The 20,084-nt window shown below is 43.5% G+C and overlaps 1 protein-coding gene across 2 annotated transcripts in view; it reads left to right on the top strand.

Annotated features, from left to right (window-relative positions):
• Positions 1-225: 225 nt before the first annotated feature.
• LOC115132538 (guanine nucleotide-binding protein G(i) subunit alpha-3-like) overlaps positions 226-20,084 on the top strand; it is a 99,109-nt gene continuing 79,250 nt past the window's right edge. Inside the window, exons 1-2 of one of the 2 annotated variants that reach the window (XM_065020949.1) lie at positions 226-799; positions 17,462-17,504. In XM_065020949.1, coding sequence (XP_064877021.1) covers positions 682-799; positions 17,462-17,504 — 161 coding nt within the window. In that variant the 5' untranslated portion in view covers positions 226-681. The remainder of the gene's footprint in view (positions 800-17,461; positions 17,505-20,084) is intronic. The other variant, XM_029665284.2, reaches the window with a different exon arrangement.

Here is a 20,084-nt window from a genome sequence, read left to right on the forward strand (position 1 = left end):
AGAGGCTTCCGGATTGCTGCAAAAAATATTTGTCAAAAGTGAGCATTAAGCTCTTCTGAGCATATGCTAATGGGGGTTGAACAATTTAGGCCGATGTTATTTACATTTCAGAGAAGCAAGAGCAAATGTACTGTGCGTTTAGACTACATTTCCCATCCATCCACAAAATATAGATTTCATTTTTTCTTTGCGTTCCAGCGTGTGGTGACGTGAATGACAGTTCAGATGCGTATTTTACACGTGTCTTCATGCAACAACAAGCAAAATCAAGACGAATTGCCCCAATTCCTCGGTAGCTTTGAGTTTTAATAAGAGATAGTGAATTGCTTTTTTTTTTTTTTTTTTTTTTTAATTGGAGGACTGCGACAACATTTATAATAGAAAAGTAATATTGTGTAGCTACTTTCTTTGCAAGCTAGCCTAGCTCGACTCGAGTTTTTTTTGGGGGGGTAGAAATTGATTGCAGTGTCTTTCAGTGCTAAACCACACTTGGTTTGTTGGCGTGAGTTTACCAGCATCTCTGTCTGTTTGTTGTCGAGACAAGAGGAGTGCCAACGCCTTTTTCTGTCTTTCTGCCTGGGCGAAAATTATCTTGAAAGCACCCCCCCCCCCCAAACAACTTATGAACGGTAGCTGCCATTCAAACCAGATCTTGAAGAAACCTCAAGTAAGTGGTTAAAAATGGGTTGCACGATCAGCCAAGAGGACAAAGCGGCGATGGAAAGGAGTAAAATGATTGATCGGAACCTACGAGAAGACAGAGACAAAGCGTCCAGGGAAGTGAAACTTCTGCTACTTGGTAAGTCATAGCTGTTGTTACATTATTGGAAAACTTTTATTTTCTCCTACTAAAAAGGAGTGACAATATAGCATCAGAATCTACAGGGAGAAAATGCTTTGTTTGCTCTTTCACAAGTGTTGCAATTGTAACTAGACATCACTTGTTGCTACGTTGGTTAATTTGATCTTTCTTTGCTTGCTTTTGTTTGATCGGATCTCTGTTGATTACTTCCTACAACATTATTTATTTTAGGTAACATCTGAATTAGATGTAGCTGAGGATATTTATCCACTTGTTCAATAAACTCTCTTATGTAGCCCTATATTAACTTGTTTTCTATTGATTAGGCATTAGTCTTTATTGGCATTGCTAATCCTATAACTAACACACACACTGTTAAATACAGATGTTGTATTATGATCATTGCCTAAGCTTAGACATGCTGCTGTGTTTGTATCAATCGTAAAATAACGCTCTTGGCAGTTTCCGTTGGCACAACGTGTGGGTCTTTGCGTGTCAAAAAAATATACACTTAAAACAAAAAAACATTATTTGACCCGTTAAATAAGCTTGTAATTTGACGCGTCAAATAACACAATTATATTAAAGAATGGTGTGTGTGCTGGATTTAAATGTCCAAGCCAAGCGCCACCACTACGACCAATAGCACTGTCAAAGTTGTACAACAAAAATAAAGCGCAAACACTGGCCATAATCTGTTTACAATACTGCGTTGGTAATAAGGTATTATTTGTTCGACCGAATGGGAAAACGTCTATGTGAGGATTTGAAATAAAAGCAGGATCAAAAATGTTTGCAAATATCGTTGATACAGATGTTTATTAGAAACTTCTGGGGTATCTAGCGTGGTACGGTCCTAGCACCAAAGCAAGCAGCCTGAAAACAAATACCAGTATTAACTGCAGGCATTTTCAATATTCTTAGTAAATATTTAGGAATACATGTGAGTAAGTATTAGCTAGGTAGCCACTTGTTGTTCTCCTATGGAAATCGAACTTAAGTTTAATGAAAATACCTATTTAGCCACCATTTAGCTACTAAAACCCTGTTGCCCAAAGCTAACGTTATAAGCAGCCAGATGGCTTCAGTGACGCTTGACCGGACCGGGTTATGTGCTGTGAAGGCAGCCACAAGAGTATCATTTCCTGTTCGCCTTCAAAATAGAGGTCCTTATTTGAAAGTGACGAAAATGGTTACTATTGGTGGAATCAAATCAAATGTTATTTGTCACATGCGCCGAATTCAACCGGGGTAGACCTTACCGTGAAATGCTTACAAGCCCTTAACCAACATTGCAGTTCAAGAAACAAGAGTTTAAAAAACATTGACTAAATAAACGGAAGTAAAAAGTAACAATAAAATAACAATACCGCAGCTTTATACAGGGGGGTCCTGGTACTGAGTCAATGTGTGGGGGTACAGGTTAGTTGAGGTAATTTGTACATGTAGGTAGGGGTGAAGGTACTATGCATAGATAATAAACAGCGGGTAGCAGCAGTGTAAAAACAAAGGGCGGGGTCAATGTAAATAGTCTGGGTGGCCATTTGATTAATTGTTCAGCAGTCTTATGGCTTGAGGATAGAAGCTGTTAAGGAGCCTTTTGGACCTAGACTTGGCGCTCCGGTACTGCTTGCCGTACGGTAGCAGAGAGAACAGTCTATGACTTGGTTGTCTTTGACAATTTTTTGGGTCCTTCGCCTGATATAGAGGTCCTGGATGTCAGGAAGCTTTACCCCAGTGATGTACTGGGCCATACGCACTACCCTCTGTAGCGCCTTACGGTCGGATGCCGAGCAGTTGCCATGCCAGGTGGTTATGCAACCTGTCAGGATGCTCTCGATGGTGCATCTGTATAACTTTTTTAGGATCTGGACACCCATGCCAGTCTCCTGAGGGGGAAAAGGTGTTGCCGTGCCCTGTTCACGATTGTCTTGGTGTGTATGGACTATGATAGTTGTTGGTGATGTGGACAACAAGGAACTTGAAACTTTTGATCCGCGCCACTACAGCCCCGTCAATGTGAATGGGAGTGTGTTTGGCCCTCCTTTTCCTGTAGTCCACGATCGGCTCCTTTGTCTTGCTCACTTTGAGGGAGAGGTTGTTGTCCTGGCACCACACTGCCAGGTCTCTGACCTCCTCCCTATAAGCTATCTCATCGTTGTCGGTGATCAGGCCTACCACTCTTGTATCGTCAACAAACTTAATGATGGTGTTGGCGTTGTACTTGGCCATGGAGTCGTGGGTGAACAGAGAGTACAGGAGGGGACTGAGCACGCACAGCGGCCCCTGTGTTGAGGATCAGCGTGGCAGATGTGTTGTTTCCTACCCTTACCACCTGGGAAAGTGGAGATACCTACTCAGTTGTACAACGGAATGCCTTCAACTAAAAGGTGTCTTCCACATTTAACCCAACCCCTCTGAATCAGAGGCAGAAGGACATATGTTTACCTTGTCAGCTGGGCTACCTGCCGCCCCTCCTGACAGGGGCGACCCCGTATCCAGTTGCAGAGGGAGGTATTTAGTCCCAGGGTCCTTAGCTTAGTGATGAGCTTTGTGGGCACTAAGATATTGAACGTTGAGCAGTATTCAGTGAACAGCATTCTCACATAGGTGTTCCTTTTGTCCAGGTGGAAAAGGGCAGTGTGGAGTGTTATTGCGTCGTCTGTGGATCTGTTGGGGTGGTATGCAAATTGGAGTGGGTTTAGGGTTTCCGGGAGGATGGTGTTGTTGTGACCAGCCTTTCAAAGCACTTCATGGCTACCCACGTGAGAGCTACGGGGCGGTAGTCATTTAGGCAGGTTACCTTCGCTTTCTTGGGCACAGGGACTACGGTGGTCTGCTTGAAACATGTAGATATTACGGACTCGGTCAGGGAGAGGTAAAAAATCTCAATGAAGAAACTTTTTTTTATTTTATTTTATTTTTATTTCACCTTTATTTAACCAGGTAGGCTAGTTGAGAACAGGTTCTCATTTGCAACTGCGACCTGGCCAAGATAAAGCATAGCAGTGTGAACAGACAACACAGAGTTACACATGGAGTAAACAATTAACAAGTCAATAACACAGTAGAGAAAAAAGGGGAGTCTATATACAATGTGTGCAAAAGGCATGAGGAGGTAGGCGAATAATTACAATATTGCAGATTAACACTGGAGTGATAAATGATCAGATGGTCATGTACAGGTAGAGATATTGGTGTGCAAAAGAGCAGAAAAGTAAATAAATAAAAACTGTGGGGATGAGGTAGGTGAAAATGGGTGGGCTATTTACCAATAGATTATGTACAGCTGCAGCGATCGGTTAGCTGCTCAGATAGCTGATGTTTGAAGTTGATGAGGGAGATAATAGTCTCCAACTTCAGCGATTTTTGCAATTCGTTCCAGTCACAGGCAGCAGAGTACTGGAACGAAAGGCGGCCGAATGAGGTGTTGGCTTTAGGGATGATCAATGAGATACACCTGCTGGAGCGCGTGCTACGGATGGGTGTTGCCATCGTGACCAGTGAGCTGAGATAAGGCGGAGCTTTGCCTAGCATGGCCTTGTAGATGACCTGGAGCCAGTGGGTCTGGCGACGAATATGTAGCGAGGGCCAGCCGACTAGAGCATACAAGTCGCAGTGGTGGGTAGTATAAGGTGCTTTAGTGACAAAACGGATGGCACTGTGATAAACTGCATCCAGTTTGCTGAGAAGAGTGTTGGAAGCAATTTTGTAGATGACATCGCCGAAGTCGAGGATCGGTAGGATAGTCAGTTTTACTAGGTAAGCTTGGCAGCGTGAGTGAAGGAGGCTTTGTTGCGGAATAGAAAGCCGACTCTTGATTTGATTTTCGATTGGAGATGTTTGATATGGGTCTGGAAGGAGAGTTTGCAGTCTAGCCAGACACCTAGGTACTTATAGGTGTCCACATATTCAAGGTCGGAACCATCCAGTGTGGTGATGCTAGTCGGGCAAGCGGGTGCAGGCAGCGATCGGTTGAAAAGCATGCATTTGGTTTTACTAGCGTTTAAGAGCAGTTGGAGGCCACGGAAGGAGTGTTGTATGGCATTGAAGCTCGATTGAGGTTAGATAGCACAGTGTCCAATGACGGGCCGAAAGTGTATAGAATGGTGTCGTCTGCGTAGAGGTGGATCAGGGAATCGCCCACAGCAAGAGCAACATCATTGATATACACAGAGAAAAGAGTCGGCCCGAGAATTGAACCCTGTGGCACCCCCATAGAGACTGCCAGAGGACCGGACAACATGCCCTCCGATTTGACACACTGAACTCTGTCTGCAAAGTAATTGGTGAACCAGGCAAGGCAGTCATCCGAAAAACCGAGGCTACTGAGTCTGCCGATAAGAATATGGTGATTGACAGAGTCGAAAGCCTTGGCAATGTCGATGAAGACGGCTGCACAGTACTGTCTTTTATCGATGGCGGTTATGATGTCGTTTAGTACCTTGAGTGTGGCTGAGGTGCACCCGTGACCGGCTCGGAAACCAGATTGCATAGCGGAGAAGGTACGGTGGGATTCGAGATGGTCAGTGACCTGTTTGTTGACTTGGCTTTCGAAGACCTTAGATAGGCAGGGCAGAATGGATATAGGTCTGTAACAGTTTGGGTCCAGGGTGTTTGGGTCCAGGGTGTCCAGGGTGTCTCCCCCTTTGAAGAGGGGGATGACTGCGGCAGCTTTCCAATCCTTGGGGATTTCAGACGATATTTCAGACGATATGAAAGAGAGGTTGAACAGGCTGACCAACTTGCCAGTTGGTCAGCGCATGCTCGGAGTACACATCCTGGTAATCCGTCTGGCCCTGCGGCCTTGTGAATGTTGACCTATTTAAAGGTCTTACTCACATCGGCTGTGGAGAGCATGATCACACAGTCATCCGGAACAGTTGGTGTTCTCATGCGTGTTTCAGTGTTACTTGCCTCGAAGCGAGCATAGAAGTTATTTAGCTCATCTGGTAGGCTTGTGTCATTGGGCAGCTCTTGGCTGTGCTTCCCTTTGTAGTCTATAATAGTTTGCAAGCACTGCCACATCCGACGAGCATCAGAGCCGGTGTAGTACGATTCAATCTTAACCTTGGATTGACACTTTGCCTATTTGATGGTTCGTCGGAGGGCATAGCGGGATTTCTTATAAGCTTCCGGGTTCGCTCCTTGAAAGCGGCATCTCTACCCTTTAGCTCAGTGCAAATTATGCCTGTAATCCATGGCTTCTGGTTGAGGTATGTACGTACAGTCACTGTGGGGACGACGTCGTCTATGCACTTATTGACGAAGCCAGTGACTGATGTGGTGTACTCCTCAATACCATTGGAATAATCCCGGAACATGTTCCAGTCTGTGCTAGTAAACAGTCCTGTAGTTTAGCATCTGTTTCATCTGACCACATTTTTATAGACCGAGTCACTGGAGCTTCCTGCTTTAATTTTAGCTTGTAAGCAGGAATCAGGAGGACAGAGTTAAGGTCAGATTTGCCAAATGGAGGGCGAGGGAGAGCATTGTACGCGTCTCTGTGTGTGGAGTAAAGGTGGTCTAGAGGTTTTTCCCCCTCTGGTTGCACATTTAACATGTTGATAGAAATTTGGTAAAACTGATTTAAGTTTCCCTGCACTAAAGTCCCTGGCCACTAGGAGCGCCGCCTCTGGATGAGCGTTTTCCTGTTTGCTTACAGCTCATTGAGTGCGGTTTTAGTTCCAACCTCGCTCTGTGGTGGTATATAGACAGCTACAAAAAATACAGATCATCTCTCCGGGTAAATATTGTGGTCTACAGCTTATCATAAGATACTCAACCTCAGGCGAGCAAAACTTTGAGACTTCCTTAGATATCTTGCACCAGCTGTTGTCTACATAAATGCATAGGCCCCGCCCCGTGTCTTACCAGAGGCTGCTGTTCTGTCTTGCCGATAGAGCTGGCGGGTTATACACTATGTTCTTAATGTCGTTGTTCATCCATGACTCGGTGAAGCATAAAATATGACAGTTTTTAATGTCCCGTTGGTTGAAAAATACGCGCTTTCAGTTCGTCCTATTTATTTTCTGGCGATTGAGCATTAGCTAGCAGAACGGAGGGCAATGGCAGATTAGCCACTCATCGCCTGGTCCTCACAAGGCACCCTGATCTCTTGCCTTGAAATCACAGTTTCCTTCTCCAGCGAATCACGGGGATCGGGGCCTGGATATCCCTCGTGTCCGACTCATAGAAGAAAATCTCTTCGTCCAGTTTGAGGTGAGCAATCCCAGTTCTGATGTTTAGAAGCTCCTTTTCGGGTCGTAGGAGATATTAACATTATTTACAAAACAAGTTACAAACAACGCGACAAAACAAACAAAATAGCATGATTGGTGAAGGGCCAATAAAACGGCAGCACAGCTGAACGGCTGTACAGTGAAAATAAGTATGCCCCCATTGCAATTATAAAGTCTAATATGTCAATTTAACATTGTCTTTTTAAAATTTCTATAACAACATCCCAAACTCGTTTAGCGTGATCTATTCCCATCGTGGCACTATTTGTATTAATTTGCATCACGTTCAATGAGACTTTTATTTTGAAGGCGAACCGCAAATTCCGCTATTGTGGCTAATCCTTATTGTGTCTAGCTTCACATAGGTGAGTCCGATTCATGAAATAAGAACTGTTTTTATAAATTAGGGGTATTTTAGATTATAGTTAACTATAACAGATTATGTCGTTTTGCTATGTTTTTTGGGAAGAACATTATTTGCATGCATCAGCTCACCATTTTGAATTTTATTTTACTAGGCAAGTCAGTTAAGAACAAATTCTTATTTTCAATGACGGCCTAGGAACAGTGGGTTAACTGCCTGTTCAGGGGCAGAACGACAGATTTGTACCTTGTCAGCTCGGGGATTTGAACTTGCAACCTTCCGGTTACTAGTCCAACGCTCTAACCACTAGGCTACCCTGCCGCCTCTACACTCTATCCACTAGGATACCCTGCCGCCTCTACACTCTAACCACTAGGCCACCCTGCCGCCATCCCAGAGTTTGGGGAAGTGTGGTAGGTGAGCGAGACAACTCTATCAGCATCGTAGCATACATATCGGTGAATCACTGTGACCAATGAAATACGAGTGATGTGGTAAACACTACGTACAAAATGTATGAACGTGTTTAAATTATTATGCGATGTACTGTCATATTCGGGTGGTCAACAAGTTTATTTGACACACATCAAATAACCCTGTTTGAAGCATCTTTCTTTTTGACACGCAAATGATCGAAATGGCGTCCCGTAGTTTCATCCCCTGACTCCCCTCACTGCTGTTGAACCTCTTAGCGATACCACTTGAGAATGTAAACAAACACCTCCACTCAATGGAAGTGGATTAATGTAGTAGACTACAGGGTGTACAATATGGTGACAGATTAAAGACAACTCCATTCATTGTGATGGAGTTGTGGTAAGGATAAACAAATTCCTACCATGAATCAGGTGTTTCATTGTTTTGCGGTCGAGTGAGATTTTGAATTGAATGTGTCAGGACAGTGTGGGGAGAGGGGGAGCAGTTATGTTATACCTTTACGGTCTGCCGTGGATCAGGTAAACAGATGACAGGTTTTTACTTTAATCTTCAAAACATAATACCTGCTAAGGAAGACATGATGTCAAGAAGAAACATGTTGTTGCCAATTGGAGCCATTATAGTAGAAATACAGCTAGGATATCACACTAGATCCCATATGAGAGAACGAGTTGCCAATTGGAGCCATTATAGTAGAAATACAGCTAGGATATCACACTAGATCCCATATGAGAGAACGAGTTGCCAATTGGAGCCATTATAGTAGAAATACAGCTAGGATATCACACTAGATCCCATATGAGAGAACGAGTTGCCAATTGGAGCCATTATAGTAGAAATACAGCTAGGATATCACACTAGATCCCATATGAGAGAACGAGTTGCCAATTGGAGCCATTATAGTAGAAATACAGCTAGGATATCACACTAGATCCCATATGAGAGAACGACTTCTCTGTTTATTAACTAGTGTGAAACGTTATACAGTACAGTCTATGGTTACAGTCTAGGCACAATGCAGTTAGGGGTTAAATAGGCCTGCTACACATCTAGTGTAAAGGTTTAGCATTTTATTTGGAGCTCTTTCTACTGACCAACCACACAGCTACTCTCTACCAACCAACCGCACAGCTCTCTCTACTGACCAACCACACAGCTCTCTCTACTGACCAACCACACAGCTCTCTCTACTGACCAACCACACAGCTCTCTCTACTGACCAACCACACAGCTCTCTCTACTGACCAACCACACAGCTCTCTCTACTGACCAACCACACAGCTACTCTCTACTAACCAACCGCACAGCTCTCTCTACTAACCAACCGCACAGCTCTCTCTACTAACCAACCACACAGCTCTCTCTACTGACCAACCACACAGCTCTCTCTACTGACCAACCACACAGCTCTCTCTACTGACCAACCACACAGCTCTCTCTACTGACCAACCACACAGCTCTCTCTACTGACCAACCACACAGCTCTCTCTACTGACCAACCACACAGCTCTCTCTACTGACCAACCACACAGCTCTCTCTACTGACCAACCACACAGCTCTCTCTACTGACCAACCACACAGCTCTCTCTGCCGACCAACCACACAGAAAAGTGGTTGTCCATGTCCAGACTCAGCCCTCATTTCTCTCTCCCAGGCCTGGAATGGAACAAAGGGAATTGTTAGGCTGTTAGAATTTATAGCCTGGTCCCAGATCTGTTTGTGCTATCTTGCCAAACGACCATGGAAGTTGGCTATACAGTATTAGGCCTTGGCTAATAACTGATCTGGGACCAGGCAATTAGGATTATAGTGCACTGCATCCCTAGGGTGCCATTTTGGTGTCCAGTTAAATTCATTCTTGTATATACCACATGAATGTGAGTCATGCATAACTTCCTCCGTTCAAAAGTCCTACTAACTGAGTCTCAGGCCTACAAGTGAAATGATGTTGCATGTGAAAAGTCTCTTAGATTCTGTAGGTTTGGATGTAGTGCACTGCATCCCTAGGGAGCCATTTTGGTTTGGATTGTGAAGGCTACAACTTCTCTGCGTTGGAACCCTTTTTTATTTTTTTATTTTTTTTAATGTCATCTTGTTATTGCACGTTGAAAACTCCTAACTGAGGCTTGTTCTGAGACTGAGGTTTTACTTGGGAACATGTGAAAGGTCCCCTAGAGACTGTGTAAGTATAGATGGTGAAGTCTGAAATGCACTGGAGAATCCATACATTTTAATGTGATCACGTAGTCCTGACAGCGGAAGCACTTTGCAGTCCAAATAGAATTCTGTCAAACACACACACGCACACGCGCGCACACACACACACATACACACACACACACGCCATGTCTAATCTGGCGAATGTTGCTATTTCAAGGGAAGCCATTTTGTTTGGAGGCAAAATTTGTTATACTATTAGAAGGTTAGTGAATGAGAAAGTTTCGGAAAAGAGGATTCATCAAAACCAAGCGTCCATCTTTTCCTGTCTAATAATCTCCGTGACTAAAATGGTTTTTCTGTGTTGGTTTACATCCACCGTCAGTTGTCCTGACAACCTGACTCGCATCAAAGATGTCCTCAGTAGCTGGTATAAGACCTTCATTCTTTAAACTGTTTTGGAAGGAAACATAAACAGATTATTTAGATGTTGATTCCTCAGCTGAAAGACAAGCGGTTGTTATTATTATTATTATATTGATTTCCCAGTCCCAACCTTTTTTAAATGGTAGCCAGTCTAACCACTGTAGTTCTGTCTACTTCCATTGTGCCGTGCCTCCCTGTCTAAGGAAAGCTACTCTAATTAGTGTCGTTCTCTAGTAGAAACGCTTTCAAACTATGCTGTACCCGCACTGATTTAACCCTCCATGCATGTTTATGGAAATTAATGTCTCCCTGTGGTGATTTGTGCTCTGTTTAGGAGTCGCGTGTGGTCATGTTCTTCTATCCTCATGGGAACCTAAAACTTATTTCCATTCAAAATCCTATTTTCCCTAACCCCTAAACCTAATCTTAACACTAACCCTAACCCCTAAACCTAATCTTAACACTAACCATAAACCGAACCACTAATGCTAACCCTAATTCTAACCCTAACCACTAAGCTTAAAATAGCCTTTTTTCGTTAACCCGTAACCCTAACACACCACCTAAACCCTAACCCACCACCCGAACCCTAACCCACCACCCGAACCCTAACCCACCACCCGAACCCTAACCCACCACCCGAACCCTAACCTTTAACCCTGACACACAACCTGTATCCCTAACCCTAATTTTAACCCAAAACCCTAAGATTAAAATAGCCTTTGTCCTCGTGGGGACAAGTGAAATGTCCCCACCATGGATAATTTCTTATTTGACTATCCTTGAAGGGATTCTGGGGGATTTTAGGTCCTTAAGAGCATCGAAGAACAAGATCATACACACAAGCGCTCACACGCAACACACACACGTTTTGTTAACAATATAGTTAGTTCTACAGTAGTGGGCTCGGACAGCTAATCCTCGTGTCAGTATAGTTCTACAGTAGTGGGCTCGGACAGCTAATCCTCGTGTCAGTATAGTTCTACAGTAGTGGGCTCGGACAGCTAATCCTCGTGTCAGTATAGTTCTACAGTAGTGGGCTCGGACAGCTAATCCTCATTTCAATATAGTTAGTTCTGCGGTAAGAGACTCGGACAGCTAATCCTCATGTCAATATAGTTAGTTCTACAGTAGTGGCCTCGGACAGTTAATCCTCATGTCAATATAGTTAGTTCTACAGTAGTGGCCTCGGACAGCTAATCCTCGTGTCAATATAGTTCTACAGTAGTGGGACGGACAGCTAATCCTCGTATCAATATAGTTCTACAGTAGTGGGCTCGGACAGCTAATCCTCGTGTCAATATAGTTAGTTCTACAGTAGTGGGCTCGGACAGCTAATCCTCGTGTCAATATAGTTAGTTCTACAGTAGTGGACTCGGACAGCTAATCCTCGTGTCAATATAGTTCTACAGTATTGGACTCGGACAGCTAATCCTCATGTCAGTATAGTTCTACAGTAGTGGGCTCGGACAGCTAATCCTCGTGTCAATATAGTTAGTTCTACAGTAGTGAACTCGGACAGCTAATCCTCGTGTCAATGTAGTTCTACAGTAGTGGCCTCGGACAGCTAATCCTCGTGTCAACATAGTTAGTTCTACAGTAGTGGCCTCGGACAGCTAATCCTCGTGTCAACATAGTTAGTTCTACAGTAGTGGCCTCGGACAGCTAATCCTCATGTCAATATAGTTAGTTCTACAGTAGTGGACTCGGACAGCTAATCCTCGTGTCAATATAGTTCTACAGTAGTGGCCTCGGACAGCTAATCCTCGTGTCAATATAGTTAGTTCTACAGTAGTGGACTCGGACAGCTAATCCTCGTGTCAATATAGTTAGTTCTACAGTAGGAGACTTGGACAGCTAAATCCTCGTGTCAATATAGTTCTACTGTATGTTTCCTCTATCAGGGTTTGTTTACATTTCAAACAGATCAATAATATGGTCGAGTTGTTTTTGTGTCCTCTGTACTTTGTAATTCCCATACAGTACAACATGACATCTGGGATTGTCTCTTGTGTGGCAATGAATGGAGAAAAAAAATCATTTCCTTTTCATAAATAATATTCTTGGCTAGTTATTTTACTGTTGTTCATGGAAGGAATAAAATATTGGAGTACTCAACTAATGTTGTTTTTCTTGTCGTGATGTGTGTTTTGTTCTGTATTTTTAATTAATTATTTTAAATGTTTTAATCCCAGCCCCCGTCCCTCCAAATAGGCCTTTTGGTAGGCCGTCATTGTAAATAAGAATTTGTTCTTAACGGACTTGCCTAGTTTTTAAATAAAGGTTCAATAAAATAAACCTGACATGTACAGTATTGTTATGTCCTATGGCAAAAATGAAAACACAAAGCAGACCAAACTCTTTGGTCCTTTTTCAAAACCTGCTGTGTGTAAAACATTGCTTATAGCTTGGAAAATAAATACGTGACTCTGAATGACAACATAATGATGGGTTGTTTCCAACATTAAGGTTGTATTCTTAAAGAAGTTAAATCATCTTTGTGTTTTGTTTCCTTGCTGCGATACTGGTATGGTCCTTGCCCTAGTGTACAGAAAGGCTCCCCTTCTGACTCCTCTTTTAAGGGATGTTTCCGTTGATATCTGACTGACACTACCCAACCTTTCCCTTAGTGCCTGGCAACTTTTACTGCAGTGTCCCATCCCAGGCTGCATCATACTATAGTACTGTCTATGAGGATTCTTCCATATGATACTTAGTAGCCCGTGTCTTTTCTTATAGCCCACACACACTGCGCTATAAATATGGGCCAATGAGAGAGAGTCTGATTTCACAGGCAGAATATAGCTAGCTACCTTCTCCTCCTAGCAGCACACATCTCTGCCCAGCTGGTGGCATCAAATACACCATCCGTATCTCTGCTAGATGATACACCCTCATTCTGCTTTAACACAAACAACTGCAAAAATACATTTCACGGGCCTCCCGGGTGGCGTAGTGGTCTACGGCACTGCATCGCAGTGCTAGCTGTGCCACCAGAGACTCTGGGCTCTGTCGCAGTCGGCCGCGACCGGGAGGTCCATGGGGCGACGCACAATTGGCCTAGCGTCGTCCGGGTTAGGGAGGGTTTGGCCGGTAGGAAATCCTTGTCTCATCGCGCGCTAGCGACTCCTGTGGCGGGTCGGGCGCTGGGTAGTTTACGGTATTTCCTCCGACACATTTGGTGTGGCTGCCTTCCGGGTTGGATGCGCGCTGTGTTAAGAAGCAGTGCGGCTTGGTTGGGTTGTGTTTCGGAGGACGCATGGCTCTCGACCTTCGTCTCTCCCGAGCCTGTACGGGATTTATAGCGATGAGACAAGATAGTAACTACTAAAAACAATTGGATACTACGAAATCTGGGCAAAATAAATAAATAAAAAATTTCACCATCAAGCAGTTGTTTAATATACATTTCTTTGTCATATAAACACCAGCTCAGTGTCCAGATATGAAAATGTAGATTAGCCTAAAACATTATTCTTGGACTATTGCTATTTTTCTGTCCAATAGAAAGTTTGACTATGCTAAAACATCATCACATTGAGCTCATTGGCTGTGCTTCACAAGACCCTCCCTCCTCCCATTCACCATCACCTTGGCTGTGCAGAACCATATAATTAAGAATTAGAATGTCATTTTAATAGGATCTCCATGTACAGAGCACCCAGACAGGTTGATGACAGCATCATCTTTCATTTGTATTTAATCTCTCTTCAGAAGTCTTAAAATAGACACACAGCACGCTCCAATCAGAGATGGAGAGAATCACTCCCTCCTATCAGAGAGGCAGACAGACAGCACGCTCCAATCAGAGATGGAGAGAATCACTCCCTCCTATCAGAGAGGCAGACAGACAGACAGACAGACAGCACGCTCCAATCAGAGATGGAGAGAATCACTCCCTCCTATCAGAGGCAGACACAGACAGACAGCACGCTCCAATCAGAGATGGAGAGAATCACTCCCTCCTATCAGAGAGACAGACAGACAGACAGCACGCTCCAATCAGAGATGGAGAGAATCACTCCCTCCTATCAGAGAGGCAGACAGACAGACAGACAGCACGCTCCAATCAGAGATGGAGAGAATCACTCCCTCCTATCAGAGAGGCAGACAGACAGACAGCACGCTCCAATCAGAGATGGAGAGAATCACTCCCTCCTATCAGAGAGACAGACAGACAGACAGACAGACAGCACACTCCAATCAGAGATGGAGAGAATCACTCCCTCCTATCAGAGGCAGACAGACAGACAGCACGCTCCAATCAGAGATGGAGAGAATCACTCCCTCCTATCAGAGAGGCAGACAGACAGACAGCACTCTCCAATCAGAGATGGAGAGAATCACTCCCTCCTATCAGAGAGGCAGACAGACAGCACGCTCCAATCAGAGATGGAGAGAATCACTCCCTCCTATCAGAGAGGCAGACAGACAGACAGCACGCTCCAATCAGAGATGGAGAGAATCACTCCCTCCTATCAGAGAGGCAGACAGACAGACAGCACGCTCTTGTCAGAGATGGAGAGAATCACTCCCTCCTATCAGAGAGACAGACAGACAGACAGACAGCACACTCCAATCAGAGATGGAGAGAATCACTCCCTCCTATCAGAGAGGCAGACAGACAGACAGCACACTCTTGTCAGAGATGGAGAGAATCACTCCCTCCTATCAGAGAGACAGACAGACAGACAGCACGCTCCAATCAGAGATGGAGAGAATCACTCCCTCCTATCAGAGAGGCAGACAGACAGACAGCACGCTCTTGTCAGAGAGAGCGAGAGACATGAGGTGGAAACTGAGCTGTACTTCCTAACCTCCTGCCAAATGTATGACCATATAAGAGACACATATTTACCTCAGATTACACAGATCCACAAAGAATTCGAAAACAAAAAAACTCCCATATCTACTGGGTGAAATACCAGTGTGGCGTCACAGCAGCAAGATGTGTGACCTGTTGCCACAAGAAAAGGGCAACCAGTGAAGAACAAACACCATTGTAAATATAACCCATATTTGTTTATTTATTTTTGTACATATGACATTTGAAATGTCTTTATTCTTTTGGAACTTTTGTGAGTGTAATGTTTAACGTTCATTTTTATTGTTTAGTTCTCTTTTGTTTATTATCTACGTCACTTGCAAATTTAACACATGTTTGCCATGCCAAGAATCAAATCAAGTTGTATTGGTCACATACACGTGATTAGCAGATGTTATTGCGGGTGTAGCGAAATGCTTGTGTTTCTAGCTCCGACAGTGCAGTAATATCTAACAAATTACACAACATATACCCAGGGTTGCACATTTTGGGGAATATTTAAGAGGTGGAAACTTTCCGTGGGAATATATGGGAATTAACGGGAATATATGGGAATTAACGGGAATATATGGGAATTAACTGGAATATATGGGAATTAACGGGAATATATGGGAATTAACTGGAATATATGGGAATTAACGGGAATATATGGGAATTAACTGGAATATATGGGAATTAACTGGAATATATGGGAATTAACCGGAATATATGGGAATTAACTGGAATATATGGGAATTAACGGGAATATATGGGAATTAACTGGAATATATGGGAATTAACGGAATATATGGGAATTAACGGAATATATGGGAATTAACTGGAATATATGGGAATTAACTGGAATATATGGGAATTAACTGGAATATATGGGAATTAACTGGAATATATGGGAATTAACTGGAATATATGGGAATTAACGGGAATATATGGGAATTTTTATGGAAATATATGCAAATGAATAATAATACCATTTAAATGTAATGTTTTTTGCATTGGATATATTTACCACATCATATGGAGACAGAAACATAAACCTTTTTACCTTATCATAAGTAGACATATTTACAAATGATTAAATCCTTCCAATAGAAATACAAAATAAAACATTTTAGTTACGAATTGACTCTCCACATGGGAGGATTTCACTGAAAAACAAAATAAATTAAATGATCCTCAATGATCCATCGCATCTCCCAAAAACATTTTCAACATACATCTGTAAAATGATAGTCTAGAAACTAAAGCTTTGGTTGTCTTCCTCTCAGGCTTCCATGTCTTCTCCCTGGACCTCCTCAATGTCCACCTCTTGAACATCAGACTCTGAGGCCTCATCTTCACTGTCACTTTCCAACCTTGTTGAGGATGGCTTTGTTTGGCTCAAAAAGCCTCAAATTTTCCCGGATGGCCACCAATGTTTCAACCTTTTGTATTGGTCAGCCTGTTGCGTGCTTTGGTGTGTGTGTTCCCAAACAAGGACCAGTTGCGTTCTGAGGCAGCTGATGTTGATGGGATTTGGAGGATGATTTAGGCAACAAGGGAAAGAGCTTCCACAAAGTCCCTTCCACCAGATGGCTGATGAGATATGTTGGCACGACTGCCTTATTGCATCTTCATCCCAATGCCCTCGCCTTTAGCTCTTGAAGTTGAAGAGGCGCCAGAAGTCCACATTCATCTCCTTTGTTTTGTTGACGTTGAGTGAGAGGTTGTTTTCCAGGCACCACACTCCCAGAGCCCTCACCTCCTCCATGTAGGCTGTCTCGTCATTGTTGGTAATCAAGCCTACTACTGTTGTATCGTCTGCAAAGTTGATGATTGAGTTGGAGGCGTGCTTGGCCACGCAGTCATAGGTGAACAGGGAGTACAGGAGGGGGCTGAGAGTGAGTGAGAGAGAGAACCAACTGTTGTAGGCGTGCTTGGCCACGCAGTCATAGGTGAACAGGGAGTACAGGAGGGGGCTGAGAGTGAGTGAGAGAGAGAACCAACTGTTGTAGGCGTGCTTGGCCACGCAGTCATAGGTGAACAGGGAGTACAGGAGGGGGCTGAGAGTGAGTGAGAGAGAACCAACTGTTGTAGGCGTGCTTGGCCACGCAGTCATAGGTGAACAGGGAGTACAGCTGAGAGTGAGTGAGAGAGAGAACCAACTGTTGTAGGCTAACAAATATAGGCCTAGTTCTCCTGTAATTGATGTCTCTTTTCCTCTTTTCAGGTGCTGGGGAGTCTGGGAAAAGTACAATAGTGAAGCAGATGAAGTAAGTTCAACCACTTCACGATGTGAGCACTTTGCAGTCCAAACTGCATTCTATGAAACGCTCACTCTCTTTGATGGAAGCAGCACAGAACTAGAATGAGATGGTGATGAGATTCCAAGCCTGTTCTATTCATTATGTTTTCATGGGTAGAATGTTGTAGCGATTAGTGCTTAGCGATTTAAAAAAAAAAACAATTTTGTTTAATGATCACGTTTTATTTTACTAGATGGGCGTTAGGAAATATGACCTTGAAATTATTTTAGAGCTTTTTAATTGAGATCCCAAAGCCAAATATTGCTAACAATCAGCTGGCAAAACATTGAAAACATTCCATTGTCTCTATCCACAAAGAATAAAGAGCCCCATGACGGTAGTGACTGCTCATTACTGGTTATCACTTATTAACCATCATTTATTCGCTTTACTTTGCTTAAATAAAATATTTCAGTTGTGTGTGTGTGTGTGTGTGTGTGTGTATACACTGGCCAGTTTATTAGGTACACCACCCCTTTCATGAAAATGGATTGCTCTTAGAGACAGTGAGTCATGTGGCCGTGTCTTGCCACAGTTGAAGTCGGAAGTTTACAAACACTTAGGTTGGAGTCATTAAAACTCGTTTTTCAACCACTTCACAAATTTCTTGTTAACAAACTATAGTTAGTGGCAAGTCGGTTAGGACATCTACTTTGTGCATGACACAAGTAATTTTTCCAACAATTGTTTACAGACAGATTATTTCACTTATAATTCACTGTATCACAATTCCAGTGGGTCAGAAGTTTGCATACACTAAGTTGACTGCCTTTAAACAGATTGGAAAATTCCAGAAAATGATGTCATGGCTTTAGAAGTTTCTGATAGGCTAATTAACATAAATTGGAGGTGTACCTGTGGATGTATTTCAAGGCCTACCTTCAAACTCCCTGCCTCTTTGCTTAACATCCTGGGAAAATCAAAAGAAATCAGCGAAGACCTCAGGAAAAGAATTGTAGACCTCCACAAGTCTGGTTCATCCTTGGGAGCAATTCCCACATGCCTGAAGGTACCACGTTCTGAAGGTACCACGTTCTGAAGGTACCACGTTCTGAAGGTACCACGTTCATCTGTGCAAACAAAAGTACCCAAGTATAAACACCATGGGACCACGCAGTTGTCATACCGCTCAGGAAGGAGGATGCTGCAAGCTGAAGAACACCATCCCAAACGTGAAGCACGGGGGTGCCAGCATCATGTTGTGGGGGTGCTTTGCTGCAGGAGGGACTGGTGCACTTCACAAAATAGATGGCATCATGAGGAGGGAAAATTATGTGGATATATTGAAGCAACATCTCAAGACATCAGTCAGGAAGTTAAAGCTTGGTCGGAAATGGGTCTTCCAAATGGACAATGACCCCAAGCATACTTCTAAAGTTGTGGCAAAATGGCTTAAGGACAAGAAAGTCAAGGTATTGGAGTGGCCATCACAGCCCTGACCTCAATCCTGTCAAATTTGTGGGCAGAACCGAAGAAGTGTGTGCGAGCAAGGAGGCCTACAAACCTGACTCAGATACACCAGCTCTGTCAGGAGGAATAGGCCAAAATTCACCCAACTTCTTGTGGGAAGCTTATGGAAGGCTACACGAAACGTTTGACCCAAGTTAAACAATTTAAAGGCAATGCTACCAAATATTAATTGAGTGTATATAAACTTCTGACCCACTGGGAATGTGATGATAGAAATTAAAGCCTAAATAAATCATTCTCTCTACTATTATTCAGACATTTCACATTCTTAAAATAGTGGTGATCCTAACTGACCTGAGACAGGGAATTTTTATTTAGATTAAATGTCAGGAATTGTGAAAAATGTAATTGAAATGTTTTTTGGCTACGCTGTATGTAAACTTCCGACTTCAACTGTATATAAATCAGGCAGACAGGCATCGAGGCATTCAGTTACTGTTCGTTTGAACATTAGAATGGGCAAAACTAGTGACCTAAGCGTCTTTGAGCGTGGAATGATCGTTGGTGGCAGTATTTTAGATATATCCGGCCTCCTGGGCTCTTCATGCATGACTGTGTCTAGGGTGAATGTGTGAATGGTGCAACAAACAAAAAAACATCCATTCAGCGGCAGTCCTGTGGGCGAAAACAGCTCGTTGATTGGAGGTCGAAGGAGAATGGCAAGAATCGTACAAGCTAACAGGCGGGCCCACAAATAACGGCGCAGTGCCACAGTGGTGTGCAGAACGGCATTTCGGAAGCCACAACTAGTCGATCCTTGTCATGGATGGGCTTTTGCAGCAGACGGCCACACCGGGTTCCACTCCTATCAGCTAAAAACAAGAAGAAGAAGAAGCAGCAGTTCCAGTGGGCACACGAGTGGGAAAAACATTGCCTTGTTTGATGAATTCCAGTTCCTGTTGTGTCATGCTGATGATAGGATTTGGAATAAACAGCATGAGTCCATGGCCCCATCCTGTCTAGTGTCTGCGGTACAGGCTGTTTGTGTAATGGTGTGGGGAATGTTTTCCTGGCACACGAGCGGTCCCTTGATTCAAATTGAGCAACGTTTCCATGCTGTTCTGGAGGTTAAAGTTG

This window comes from Oncorhynchus nerka, linkage group LG7, assembly GCF_034236695.1.
Source record: "Oncorhynchus nerka isolate Pitt River linkage group LG7, Oner_Uvic_2.0, whole genome shotgun sequence".
Taxonomy (NCBI): domain Eukaryota; kingdom Metazoa; phylum Chordata; class Actinopteri; order Salmoniformes; family Salmonidae; genus Oncorhynchus; species Oncorhynchus nerka.